The sequence below is a fragment of the Alosa alosa genome, chromosome 11 (assembly GCF_017589495.1).
Source record: "Alosa alosa isolate M-15738 ecotype Scorff River chromosome 11, AALO_Geno_1.1, whole genome shotgun sequence".
NCBI lineage: Eukaryota > Metazoa > Chordata > Actinopteri > Clupeiformes > Clupeidae > Alosa > Alosa alosa.
In genome coordinates this window covers 26,147,433-26,162,601 of record NC_063199.1, presented here as the reverse complement: position 1 = coordinate 26,162,601, position 15,169 = coordinate 26,147,433, and the positions used below count along the sequence as shown (strand labels likewise).

At 40.8% G+C, this 15,169-nt stretch overlaps 1 protein-coding gene across 1 annotated transcript in view; it reads left to right on the top strand.

The window, feature by feature from the left end:
• The window catches only part of fa2h (fatty acid 2-hydroxylase), a 46,714-nt gene extending 37,808 nt beyond the window's left edge, over positions 1-8,906 (top strand). Inside the window, exons 3-7 of the mRNA XM_048256931.1 lie at positions 2,487-2,629; positions 3,627-3,727; positions 4,512-4,684; positions 4,977-5,229; positions 5,651-8,906. Coding sequence (XP_048112888.1) covers positions 2,487-2,629; positions 3,627-3,727; positions 4,512-4,684; positions 4,977-5,229; positions 5,651-5,721 — 741 coding nt within the window. The 3' untranslated portion in view covers positions 5,722-8,906. The remainder of the gene's footprint in view (positions 1-2,486; positions 2,630-3,626; positions 3,728-4,511; positions 4,685-4,976; positions 5,230-5,650) is intronic.
• The last annotated feature ends 6,263 nt before the right edge of the window (positions 8,907-15,169 follow it).

Genomic DNA, 15,169 nt, shown 5'->3' with positions numbered 1-15,169 from the left:
GGCACATGTGTGTGCTCATTCTCTGGAAGCACACATGAGCTAGAACCAAGTTCCTCACAGGAACTTTCTAGAAACTCTAGTCTCTGTGTGGTGTGGAGTAGTCAAAAGTGTTCTTTTCAGAACAGAGAACAAAAACAAGTCTGATTGCTGTCATTAACACCCATTAATGGTTCCACTCTGGAGTGGAGCTGAAGAACTGTTTCCTTGCATTTCTTGTGCGGGAGGGATAAAGGTGAAGGGGTCAAAGGTCACCAGGGCTTGGCCATCGTGCTGCGGCTAACACCAGCACTTTTCCTGTCCCACCTCCGGACATTTCTGCTGAAACTCGCCCTCCTTGCCACACTCCTAAGAAAGGTGCGTGTGCGTGTGTGCGTGTGTGTGTGTGTGTGTGTGTGCGTGTGTGTGTGCATGTGCATGTGCATGTGTTGATTGTTGAGTGATGATTCAGAGAACTCCTATTCTCCTATTAAATCAAGCAATGAATGCCTTTCATGAAGCTGTCAGCAGCCATAATAACACTGTGGTATGCCATGCATCTCTCCCTCTCTCTCTTTTCTCTCTCTTTCCCTCTCTCTCTCTCTCTCTCTCTCTCAAATAAATCACTTCTCTCAGCTTGCTCATTCTCTTACCCAGTTACAGTTTTTCTCAGTCGCTTTGGTGCTTTTCTCACATCACTATTAACATTTGCACAGCAGTTAGTGCATTTCTCAAAACAATTAGTGCAAACTGCAAAACCTAGTGGATAACCTTCAAAAGCACGTCACTTGCTCAAAATGGATAGTCCATTCTTCAAAAGCAGGTATTTATGTCAATGAAACTGCCAGTGTCATCAAAATGAGAAGTCTTGACACCATAGTTTATGACCAAGATAGTCAAATGGCTTTGTCATGTTTTCATTACAACAGTTTATGCTCTCAGTGTTTTCCCATGCAAAAAAGGTCAGAACTCGGTGACACTACCTGGAAATGCTCAAGACAGTACTTGTACAGCCATTTAAAAACTACAGTAAAGTTACAAATTGCTGTAGTTAGGGGAGTAAGTGAGTACAAGACACTGAATATGTACGTTTTACAGTTTTACTCTATATGCTCTTTGCAATTCTACAGCATTGTGACAGAATTTGATAACTAGTTCACCAATTGTGTATGTAATGACTGAAGCAATGAAATGAAGACTATTAGTTTTATTGGGAACAACTATTCAGCATCCATAAGTATAGTTAATTTTGACTGACATGACAAAGCAACTGATACATGTTCAAAAGCATTTGCAATTTGTTCAGAGGAAGGAGAAATAGCTACTATGATGGGCACAAATGACTAAATGTTGTGGAGGTTGAACTAATAGTTATGAGAATTTGAATTCTGATCTGAGAAAAGCACCAAAGCGACTGAGAAAAACTGCATGTCTTACAGACGTGGATATGAATCATGACACACAAATTCTTTCACGAGAACTGATTCATATCATACAATGGAAGGGGTGTGGAGTTTGTGTAAGTTGTGGGCACAATGTGTATTATAAGTGTTGGGCGTGTGAAAGGTTGTAACTGTACGTGTGTGTGTGTGTGTGTGTGTGGCTCGATGGTGTTTTATGCCCCCAACATTGTCTTCCAAGCAGCGCTGCCACCGCTGACTTAAAGGCACCTAAACCTAATCCCAACCCTAACCCTAATCTTAACCCATGCCTAACCTTAGTGCCTTTCAGGCAGCGCTGCCTTGAAGACAACGTTGGAGGCATAAAACACCAAGAAACGTGTGTGTGTGTGTGTTTGCAACCTGTAGTGCTGTGGAAAGAGACAAAGCTTGCTCTGAGATTCATTGATATCTCCTCACACACACACACACACACACACACAAACTATCTCTCTGACAAGAGGTCATGGTTATTGCTCTGACAGGATGTTACCAAACTCTGGCTTCCAGTTTCATTTGTGTAAGTCCTCAGTCCCGCCCCCTTTACTTTCCCTTGAGTGAGCTGTCCCCTGCTGCCTCCTGCTGGCAGTCATGTGGTAATGCAGCCAGGAAGTCCGGTTATCTAACGCCAGCCAGTGCATTTTATATATACACATATACGCATATACATGTGAATATGTAAGTGTACTGGATATAGCCCTCTGGACTTCGGTCCAGCAATCCAAGTTCAGGCCTCGGTGGAACATTCCTGGTTTGATGGTGGGATGCCATTAGCTGATCATGTAGCAGATTAGTCCTTACAACACCCAATGTCCTCACTCACTGCCAATAGAGCTCACATGTTGCCAAAATATATAAACACTACTGAAATCAGTATGTGACTGCTCAAAGAAATAATGTGAAATTTTAAGGTAGTGTAAATGTAATGTATTTGAATATAGGAACGGATGATCTGATTAAAACCAGGTCAACCCCAACTCAGGTTGTGTGTGTGTACAATATGTATCTGTGGGTGTGGGTGTGTATCTATGTAATATGTTTTGTAATGTGTGTGTGTGTATGTTTCTGTAGGATCTGGTGGACTGGAATAAACCCCTGGCATGGCAGGTGGGTCATCTTGGGGAAAAGTATGACGCGTGGGTGCATCAGCCTGTTGACAGGCCCATTCGCCTGTTTGAGTCAGAGTTCTTCGAGTCCAGAACCAAGACCTCATGGTACCCACAAACAGACACACCGTGCAAACTCAGTCACACACACAAAATATAAATCCTCATTAGGGTACCTACATGTATACTACACATACTACAAAATGCTCTTTATATACTTATACAGGGTTCTTTGCAACCATTTCTGTAGTTTTGGAGCTAAACTGTACTTTAACTGTACTGTACATTAATGCATTTCCATCACAGGCCAGAGATATTAGGTGTGTGAACACACACAAAACCTATAGTTGGATTATTACTGTATTACAAGAAACAGAAAAAACACTTTTCGTCTACGTAGTCACTTGCTGGCAAAACGTCAGTGATTATCTAAATCCAGAGAGCTGTAATCATAATGACAGAGACTCGGCAAGGTGCTCATGTAATGCTTAGAAGTACCTGTATGCCAGTTAAAGGAAAACTCTGGCCATTTTTGACATAGATCTCTGTTTCTCGACGTCACCGAGCCAGAGAGATAGCAAATGGCTATTGCTAAATCTTAGAGGTCATGCGACTCATGTGTATTATGCCACACATTTGTCATGGTAACGGCGCACAGTGCGGCACCTCTGTGCATGTGTGATGTGCAAAACGTGTTCAATTTGTGGGATGGTCACACAGTCTGACCCTGCCCACCTAGTATCTCCATTAATTTTCATTTCTCTGGGATACCAGTCTGGTATCTGACAATACACTAACGCTCTCCTCAGCCACCAGGGTGGAGGGCCAATCAGCGAGGAGAGTGGGTGACATTAGTTTTGAAATAGAAAGTGGCTGTGGTAAACAGTAGTAGCAACGCCTGCAAAAATAAAAGAGTCAGAAGAATTTGTACCGGTACATTTATACAGGTAAATTGACTGCCGTTGTGGTTCATTATCAGTTTCTAGAGGTTAGGCAAAGTAGGAAGTAACGTTAGGAATCCCTGATCAATGTGATTGGTTAGGCTAGACCAATAATTTCAAAATGAACGCAGTCAAAGTGTGTATGTGTGTGTGTGTTTTTGTAGGTATATGGTCCCATTGGTCTGGATCCCACTGGTCATCTACATGACGTGGTACAGTTGGAGTCTTCTGGGCCAGGAGAAAACCAAACTGCACATCACTTCAAGTAAGAACACACTTTTATACAGACACATTTTTAACCTTTACACATACACATGCACCTCACACCTTTAGCCTTTACACATACACCTCACACCTTTAACCTTTACACATACACCTCACACCTTTACACATACACATGCACCTCACACCTTTACACATACACCTCACACCTTTACACATACACATGCACCTCACACCTTTAACCTTTACACATACACCTCACACCTTTACACATACACATGCACCTCACACCTTTACACATACACCTCACACCTTTACACATACACATGCACCTCACACCTTTAACCTTTACACATACACCTCACACCTTTACACATACACATGCGCTACCATAAAACGGTAGCACACAAAAGTACTGTATGCATACATGTGTATGCACATATATTTTCTAACACTCAACATCAGGTCAATACATGCACATACACAGACAAACTCACGCCTGCAGATTCACATACAAATTACACATCTGTAGTACAATACATTACATTACAACACAACAATCACAAGCAAATACACACATTATACATTATACTACATAGTACATCTTGAATTTCCCCTTGGGGATCAATAAAGTATCTATCTATCTATCTATCTATCTATCTATCTATAATATTGGTCAAAATGTTATAGTATGCTAGATAGTATTATGGTATTTTTGTGGCGTATTGCTTTGTGAATGTCTGCTTAAGTATGGCATTCATACACTTAAGCATTTAATATAATTCTATATCATTTTTGAATCTGTCTTTGTTTCTCCTGCCCCCCAGATTTCTCCATCCTGCTGCACAAGTACAGTTTCCCCGCCATCTTCCTGCTGGGGATGTTCCTGTGGTCCCTCATGGAGTACTGTATCCATCGCTTCGTGTTCCACATGCGGCCGCCTGCACACAACTACTATCTCATCATGATCCACTTCCTGCTGCACGGACAACACCACAAGGTACACACCACATTAAACACACACATATACACACACAGACACACAGACACACACACACACACACACACACACACGTGTGTGTGTGTGTGTGTGTGCAGTATATTGGCTAAATGTACAACAGATAGAATCCTAGTTTTAAAAAATTAAACAGAAGAAAGACATTTTTTAAATTAAGTCTCTCCCTCTCTCTCTCCCTCTCCCTCTGTCTCTCTCTATGTCTCTCTCTGTCTGTCTCTCTCTCTTTCTCTCTCTTTCTCTCTATCTATGTCTCTCTCTGTCTCTCTCCATCCAGTCTCCGTTTGATGGATCACGTCTGGTGTTCCCTCCTGGTCTGGCCTCGTTTGTGGTGGGGACGTTCTACCTGACCCTGCGGGCCTTGTTCTGTGAGGGGCTCGCTGCGTCTCTGTTTGTGGGGGGCCTGTTTGGGTACGTGGTCTATGACATGATCCACTACTACTTGCACTACGGATCCCCGAGCAAGGACTCCTACCTGTACAATCTCAAGGCGTACCATGTCAAGCACCACTTTGAACACCAAACAGCAGGTAAGGACTTACCCATCTGTCATGCACATGACTGCCTGAGTTTGTTTACACTAAATACACTGTGGTAGTGTGTGTGTGTTTGTGTGTGCGTGTGCATGTGGATGTGTGTGTGTGTCACCATTGACGTTGCTCACACATGTTTCTGTCTGCATGTGTTTGTATGAGTATGAGAGAGAGATATTTAATGCCATGTTCTTGTTCTTGTTGTGTGTATTTCTATAGAATGTGATGTTTAGTGATGCATTTTCAGCATGTGTGTGTGTGTTTGGAGCGGGATATATTTGATGAGGTTTGGTGGGTTTTACAATTAGAACTAATGTGATGTTAAGTGATGTATATTCAGCGTGTATGTGTGTGAAACAGGATATATGTGACAATTTTTCTGGTTCTATGATATGACTCTGTATATGTGTGTCGGTAGGGTTTGGAATCACCACCAAATTTTGGGACCACCCGTTTAACACAGTCATCCCATCTGAAGAGGCCTTCTAAGGAGAGCTACAGAGACAACGCAAACACACACACACACACACACACACACACACACACACACACACACTTTCTCTACGCACCCTGCTTCCCTTCACGCTTTGCTGTGGCTACATTCTTAATACTCTATAAAAAATGAGGGAGATGTCAGCCGGCCAGTCACATAAGTGGGGCAGTGGCTTGGAGAGGGTCGTTTCATGTGTGTATTTAACTGATTTTGGATACTGTAATGGACAAATATTTTTTTAAACATATGAATGTTGTTTGTATGAGAATATTTTTAGCACCACCAAATGGACCCATCTTATCTTCTTCCATTTGCCTATGGATTGAGATGTTATGTGTGTGTGTGTGTGTGTGTGTGTGTGTGTGTGTGTGTGTGTGTGTGTGTGTGTATGTGTGTGTGTTTTATCTATATGTATGTGTGAGAGAGAGTTTTAGTCAGTGTATATCAGATAAATGTGGATATATGCTTGAATATGGATGTGACTGTGAATGTGATTTTACGAGTGTTTACACAGTGTGTATGTGTGTGTGTGTGCGTGTGTGTGTGTGTGTGTGTGTGTGTGTGTGTGTGTGTGTAAAGACAGAAGCAGGTATTTGGAAGTGTCAGAGGGAGTGTGAAAGTGGAATGAGGGAGAGGTCCTGTCGTCATAGAAACAGGAGGAGAGTTGGGTTCTGAAGCTGGTCTGTGGAGAGGCCTGTAGTTCTGTATTTCCTGTTTGAAAATGATCCAGAAAAGAAAGAAAGAAGAAATGTAATAAAAACAAATTTACTAACCTTTGTAATTAAATGGATGCAAAGTGGCTCCTCTTCAGAACCCTTTTCGGGGAATGGAGAGAGGGAATCAATACAGCTGTTCAGGAGATATTTATAGAAACTTAATAGAAAACTCAATTTCTCCTTTCAATGGTGATGCTGGTGGGACCTCTTTGGAATTGGCACTCTGTCTGAAAATAGGTTTTGAAAATATAAATACTGTCATTCATTTTTGCTGGGTTGTGCCTTGTGTCTGAACACATATCTCTTTATGCTAGGTTGGGCCTTGAGGTATTGAAGCAGTGCTGTAATTTAGTAGTTTCCCGGTCAGCTTTGAGGTAATGGTCCATTAAGTGTCTCAGAAACCAACCCTGTCAGGAACAGAAATGTATTCAGAAATGTCCCCAGGCGGTGGTTATATTTTAAAATCTATTCAGTGTGAGATGCTTACTTCCTGTGTCTGTCTTTGGTATTCTGAGAGCAGCTAGGCTCACTCCAGAACCTCCCTCACCTTTCCTCTGAGAGTGTGCTGCCCCCTGTAGGCCTGTTTAAACAGTGCACCCTGAGGCTGTGTCGTGCTGCTGCTGCTGTTGCATTGACTTTCTCCCCTAATCAGGCTCGGCACTGAGCTGCAGTTTTTTTTTTCTATTTTCAAGACATTGCTTTAGATGTGTGAAAATGAACAATGTTATAGGTGAGAGGGCACATTATCAGATTTATGTAAGATTTACGCACACACAAACACACTCGCACACATACATACAAAACATTCACATACTCACACAGTTAGGCACAATTAGATTATTACCATGATTGTGAGTGAAGATGTTTAAATGTACAATGTACATTTGTGTGTGTGTGTGTGTGTGTCTGTGTGTGTGTGTGTGTGTGTGTGTGTGTGTGTGTGTGTTGTCAGGGCCTCTGGCACTGAGGATTTGATGCAAGGGCTTGGGCCTCTCCTTTAGTAACTGCCTCTGCTTGCTTTTTTTATCAGCATGAAGGTAGACAAACATCTCTTAAGCTAGATGGACAAGTGTTAGTGTGTGTGTGCATGTGGGACTGTGTCCTGTGCAGCCTCTGGATGACGATGCTTAATGAAGATGCATCTGACGGGGCTACAGGAGAGGTTGTTTGCAAGCCCGGCTGATTCCTCATTCAGTCTTTAGCCCTTAGTCTGACGACACACACACACACACACACACACACACATACACATATACATGTGCTCTTTTTTACTCATGTCCCTCCCAAGCCTGTTGAATTCCATCTGTTGTGAATAGAGCATTCATGTCCTGGGGAGTGCTAACTCAGTCAGCCATGGTAATGGCTGTTGAAGTACACCCTTCATGCTAGCACATGACTCTACCATGGCTGTTATAGCTCACGGAACAGTAAACACACATCCGAGTGCAGGTAGCCCCAGTGCTGTTGTGTGTGCGCCATGACTAGCAGAATGTTATTTGTGGCTTTGATGAAACTTCACTGTGATGGGAACAGTGACAAGAGAGAACATCCTGTGTCAAACGATATTCAAAAATACTTGGCTCTTCCCCCTGTGAAGAGCTGATTTTGAAGAGGCATGTGTGTGGTCATGGTAATGTTCCCAGTGCGCTCACTCTCCTTGACACACAAACGACACTCAGGAGCATAGGGCTATGTAAAAGCCTGTGTGTGTGTGTGTGTGTGTGTGTGTATATGAAGTTTAATTTGGATTATTCCATGATATATGCTTATCTTCTAATCCAAATTAGTCAGGGGGAAAACTTGCAAAAAATAGTTGAACCCCTTAAAAAAAATAGTATTTGAGGTTTTTGCATTTTTGGCATCCTTAGGGCATGTAGTCAACATTTGTTGATGATAACATCAAATTTAGGTGATGGCAATTTTTTTATTGGCATATTTCCAAAATGGGGTGGATAGTTCATTTATGAGGTAACTGAAAAGGTCAGAGGTAAGGTTCATATTTTAATTGTCAGGGTGATGGTCAATTTGGGCCCAAAATCCAATAAAAAGCCATTATAGTAGAGGTCCTGGGTAAGATTTGTATGCACTTCATTTAGCGGAGAATATCTCAACTGTTATAGACTAATATGACCCCACTGAACAACATGGGATGTGTGCCAAAATCTCTACCCAACTCTATCTTACCACTCCCTCTCCCTCTGACCCCCTACCACACTCCCTCACTGAATGCCTCTCTGACTTCTCTGACCAATTATGGATGCAAAACAATTTTCTCAAGCTCAACACAGACAAAACCGAAATTCTGCTGATTGGCCCTAAAAGCATCCTCACCAAATCTCCCCATCTCACTCTCCACATTGATGGCTCATCATCCATACTCCACCCCGGTTGTTAAAAACCTTGGCATTCAGCTTGACTCCACCCTTAGCTTTGATCCTCATATCAAATCACTCACTAAGATTGCTTTTTTTCACCTCCGTAACATTGCACGCCTCCGACCCTTCCTCTCTGCTAGTGATGCACAGACTTTGGTTCACTCTTTCATTATGTCCCGTCTAGATTACTGCAACTCACTTTTCCTTGGTCTCCCCACTAAAACCCTTCAAAGACTACAATATATTCAAAACTCTGCAGCTAGGCTCCTCACCCATACCAGACGATCAGCACACATCACTCCCATTCTCCATCAACTCCATTGGCTACCAGCCCTCCACAACCTTGCTCCCCACTACATCTGCGACCTCCTGACCCCTTACACTCCTTCCCGCTCACTCAGATCCTCTGACCAAAACCTCTTGGCTATCCCCTCCCAGACTCTCCACCCTGGGTGGCAGGTCCTTCAGTGCCTTGGCCCCCAAACTCTGAACTCCCTCCCCCAACCCCTTCGTGCCTGTCCTACTCTTCCTTTCTTCAAAGCACATCTCAAGACCTTTCTGTTTAATGATCACTTCTCCTCCACCCAACACATAGTTCCTACAGATAACTTGTCTTTGTTGTATTGTTTTGTTTGTTTGTTATTGTATTTCCCTACCTTTGTCTCTGTTGTATTGTTTGTTTGTTTGTTATTGAGTTTCCCTGCCTTCCTACTATGTAAAGCGACCTTGGGTTTGAGAAAGGCGCTATATAAAATAAACTTATTATTATTATTATTATTATTATTACCCGGGACGAAAATTTACTTTTTTCCCCCTTTATAGATATCCCCATACATTTATTTTAATCTTCATATTAAGAGAAATACTTTATGTATTACACTCTGCCTAAAAAATAAAATAAAATATGCAAATGAGGCAATATCTCATTAAATATGCATACATAAACCCTTGAAGCTACAGTACAGATTTTCTGAGGTGATCACAATGTTCACAGTGACCATAATTATAAGGTCTTAGAAGAGTGTAAGCATTCTGATTTGAAAAAAAGAAAATGGCTAAAAATCAGTCAACCTATTACATACAACTAGTGACATACATTAATTTCCAGTTATTTATTAACCTAAACTTTAAAAGCTTACATTTCCTACCTGTTCTAAATATTGCTGTCATCACGCCAGCACCTCCAACTTTTTTTTCTCCAACAAAAGTTTGCTTGGCAGCCATAGTGACCTAAGGTCATAGTAGAGCACATGGCTGCAAAGCAAGATGACTTGTGAGATCAAGAAAAGTAAGGAAATCTACTCTTTATTCTTTGTGTTGGCATGTGTCTTCTTATGTACCATTATCATGAGTTGTAGTTTTGTGTATTTAAATAATTATAATGAATTTGTATCCGTTTTATATTTAATTTGGTGTGTGTTGTATCTAGCTAGCTAGCTGCTAGTGTTGAATCATGAATGATGTCATGAAGTTATTCCTCACAAAGAACAGATAAGTTGGTACATACCAATTACTCATATTTGAAACCTTATTTTACAAAATTCCAAAAGATCTGGAGAAAGTGAGAGAACAACTTGGGGCAGCCGTGACCTACTGGTTAGCGCTTTGGACTTGTAACTGGAGGGTTGCCGGTTCGAACCCCGACCAGTAGGCGTGGTTGAAGTGCCCTTGAGCAAGGCACCTAACCCCTCACTGCTCCCCGAGCGCCGCTGTTGTTGCAGGCAGCTCACTGCGCCGGGATTAGTGTGTGCTTCACCTCACTGTGTGTTCACTGTGTGCTGAGTGTGTTTCACTAATTCACGGATTGGGATAAATGCAGAGACCAAATTTCCCTCACGGGATCAAAATAGTATATTTACTTACTTACTTACTAACAACTTATGGATCTACATCACTGACACTGTCACCAGGTGACACAGATGTCTTTGTGTGCCTATTATACTACATAACAATTGTTCTGGCTCATCCGCAACTCATGGGTTGAAAAGATCAATGTTACCACTTCATGATATCTGCATAGCGCTGGGAGACGAGCTCACACAGTGTCTCCCAGCACTACATGTGCTGACTGGGTGCGATACAACCAGCAAAATATCAACCAAATTTGCAGCTCTGAACACTGTCCACAAACCAGACAACTCTTTTCTGGTTCTCAATGTCAACTGTCCACAGCTAACAGAGTGCAACACAAATGGCAGAAACATTCTTGGTCAAATGTCTCAAACCATCAATGGACATGGAGACATTTGACGACCTGCGCATTGCTGTGTTCAATAGTAATGCCCTTAAGATGGACTTTGAGAGGGCCGCCTGCACCTCAACTAATGCAAGAAAACATATACAAAGAGCCAATTCAACAGAATCTTTGGGTTCAAACACCATTTACAGACACCACCTTGATCTTAAATGCAGATGCTTATGGTTTTGTAGAGAAAGGGGAGTTTATTAGTCCCTGAGATTGTCATTCTCAAAACCTTAAGGTTTACCAGATCCCTGCTTGTGTGGCAAGTGTGCACACAAGAATGGGTGTCCCTGTCGGGTAGCTGGTATCCGTTGTTGCAAGTACTGCAAATGCAAGGGAGGCTATAGTTGTAAAAATCACTGAATGAGGTCATCACCATCCCCATACCTAGACTCTGTTGTGAAAGTTTTACCTTGCAACACAGGGAATAAACCTGTTGTTTTGTATTTTTCACTTTAACGTTCCAATGATAATAGCAAGGTTGGATATAAACTTTTGCCCCCAGGAAACATTGTACCATTGCGGAATGAAAATCAATATTTTACAGATATGAAGTTATAATAATACAAATTATCATAGGAAATCATCAAAATCACTGTTATGTACCAGTTAAAAACTCCAAAACATTCTCCGGTACGGTATACACACACACAACCACACACACATATCCATGAGTTTGCACACTTACACCCATGCATACTCATGTATGCGCACTGATGCACACTCATGCAAGTTACCTGCACCTGACTTTCTGAAAGTTTAGTAAGCAATTTGTCTCAAAAGAGAAACACAGGGGGTAGGTAGGCCTATAGCAAATAGAGGGATCAGTCAGGCCTCAAACTTGGGGCTACAGGGTACAGGGTAGCAAGATAGATAGATAGATACTTTATTGATCCCCAGGGGAAATTCAAGAAGCAAGCAAGTCTGCAGCTTCACCGCAACATCAAAAAGCCATGGATGTTGGTATGATAGTCAGGGCACATACTCAACCATAGTGATGGCATTCTATAAAACTTCATGACGCACACTCATGCACTTCACATTTACAGGTGCTTCCCTACTTAGAATATTTGGTATGGCCATATGCAAGTCCGTTATGGTTCAATGTTGCCTCAGGGCAACATGTGATTTTTTGTCATTTCCTATGAAAGTTGTTGATAATACACCGGTAAATTAATATATAATTGAATATTCCATAGAAAATGCTTGGGGTCATTTTTCACCCCACGTATGGAACGTGTGGTACTGATACAAAAAATGCAATTACTTAAAAATATACCAATTAGATACAAATCCAAATGGCCTCATGTCAAAGACAACCTATTTGAGGAATATATGGAAGATTAAACGATAACAATTTAAACTGACCAAGATATTGCAAAAAAACAACCGCTGGGATCATTTTTGACCCAACTTATGCATCCCTTGTTTGTATACAATTAATTTTCCATTCAATACAGCACAAAACAAAATTAAAAATATCAAACCAGAATTAAAGCTGCACTTTACCGACATTGAGGATTAAAAACATTACACTCCGGATGACATCTCAACATCTTATCTGAAACCAATATCTGCTACCAGACGAAAGAAGACATATCCCTGACTAACTTGCTTCAGAAGACAGCTGGACGAAAGTCCCGACCAAAGAATCACTTGTAAGCTAACTTACAATAACAACGTCTACAACAAACAACATTTCATACAGAAAAGCTGAAAAACGAGACCATGAGTTTGATAAAAAAAACTTTTTACCTTGAGGCAATGGTACAGGCCTATGTACTGTATGTACAGATCCATGTTGCCTGTCTAAAAAAGCGTATTACTGTCACAGGTGCTACTAGTGAAGGGAATCGTGTAATTTTAGGAACGGTTCATATAGATTTTTGCAACTGGTGATTTTTTACTTGCTAAGACCCCATTGAATACAAAACAACCTATTTCCAATTTTTTTCTTCATTTTCAGTGCCAAAATTCAAGATGTGACAATACGCAGAAAAATAATATAAAGGCTTAAAGTGGTCAACTTTTTGATAAATATACCCTAATAAGGTAGACAAGTGAGATACAGACTATTTTCAAAAGATGTATTGCATCATTTGCCTAGAAATTTGGAGAAAAAAATGGAAAAAAAGAAAAAAAATCTTGTTTCATTATTAAAGAGTTCAACAAAGCATTGTCATTGTCACTCAAGTATTTATCCTCACTGTCACTGTCTTTTTAATATTGGTGCACATCTCCTCAGAGCCTTCACACCTGCAAAGTTGTGTGAATGGTAAGTTGTTACTCTTGCAAGAACACCTTCTACTGCATCACAAGCTCCACAACAGCCTCTGGTGCTGGTGGAAGTTTTGACAGAACAGGAGCCCATTACCCATCAATAATTTGCCTCCATCCCAGTGATAGTGAGTCAAGAATCTTTTAAGTTGAGATTTAGTCCTCAGTCATCTAAAATAAAATGGTAATTATCTAACATATGGTAATTTATCGGAATTTTATTCAAAATGACCTTGCCGCTGACCTTGAGAATGTAACTCTGACCTTGAAATGGCCTTTATTTGACCTCTGACCTTTTCAGTTACCTCATAAATGAACTAACCACCCCAGAAAACCTGTAGTCTGATATCAAAACCATCAAAATTGATCTATTAGACCCTGAAATATGATTGTTTGGGTTTTCAGCATCTCCAGCGTGTGTGTGTGTGTATGAATGCCAGTGTGTTAAGACAGTGGTGTGTTAGAAAGGTGTATGAGAGGGTTATGTTTTTGTATAATTAAACTTTTAATGAAAGTCTCCTGATGTCCAGTGGAAACTCCACCTGTTTCAGGGCAAGCAGTGGAGGTGGCCACATGTTGTTTGTTTGTGTATTTATAAAAATGTTTAAAAGCTTTAATTCTTCAACAAGAAATTGTCTACATAAAAGGCTTATTATTAACTTAAATCTGTTTACTTATATTTTTAACGTTTAGATTTATAAAATATCTATGCAAATGTATGTGTAAATAAAATATGTGTATATGTGCTTAATTTTTGTGTGTGTGTTCTTTTCGCTTTTGTTTTTAGTCACACCTCTAATGTTTGTGCTTAAGGGTACATTATCTGGGTACATTATCCAAAGAAGTGTTCACTGATTGACACTCAACACAAATTTGTTGATAGAGAAACAGTAAGCCTACCAGTTAAAAACAGACCCTAACTAATGATTTGTACACCTTTGTGCAAATTAATTGAAAACAAAACTGATATTCCAGAATCACAATTGAGTCCTATTTCATATGCAGAAATATTTCAGTTTTTAACATCTATAGGCCAGTATTCAGTATATCAATATCAAGGAGCTCTGCCAAGGAGCTAATGTTTTCAGTGTATTTTGTTTGTCTGTCAATTTTTCTGTAAACAGGGTTGCTCACATACCACTGGCCCAATTTTCGTGAAAATTGGCGCAATAGTGTACCCTATAGTGTGTCCCACAGACAATCCTGTTCAGTTTTGGACCAGATCTGAGTGCCATGCTGGATCGATGAGTTTACTCTACTTTTGGGAACCTTTTTGAGATATGACATTTGGCCTTGGCAAAGGTCTGCACAATCCAAGTGCCCCTCTAGTTTCAAGTCATTTATCTAGTCTATTTAGTCTGATGCAAATTTGGGGGTCAGAATTATGAATGTATTAGCTAGTATTGTACTTTTACCACTTGTTTAAACTATGATTCACACAAGGGAGTGCTTCTTCAAACATCTGGATAGAAGCAGTGAAAGTGAAACTGTAACATTGATCAGTGTAGCGCATAACTGCTGCTTTGCATAGCACTCAGAAAGCCATGTGCGCAGGGGCGTTGGGTGGGCTGGGCACAATTAGAGTGGAGGCATGATGTTCTTCCCCACAACAAAAAATGATGTCATCTTAAATGTTATCTTAAAGTAGAGCTAGTGAAAGACTTTGGAAGGATTATTTTAAGATAATAGATCCTTATACATAAAAATGTCGATTTGGTCAAAAACATTTGTTAAATAACATCAACATAAACAGAAATGCCATAAACATCTGGATGGCCATGTGCCCACCTAGCTTCAATGAGCACAGCACCACCACCTGTATGTGAGTGAGCCT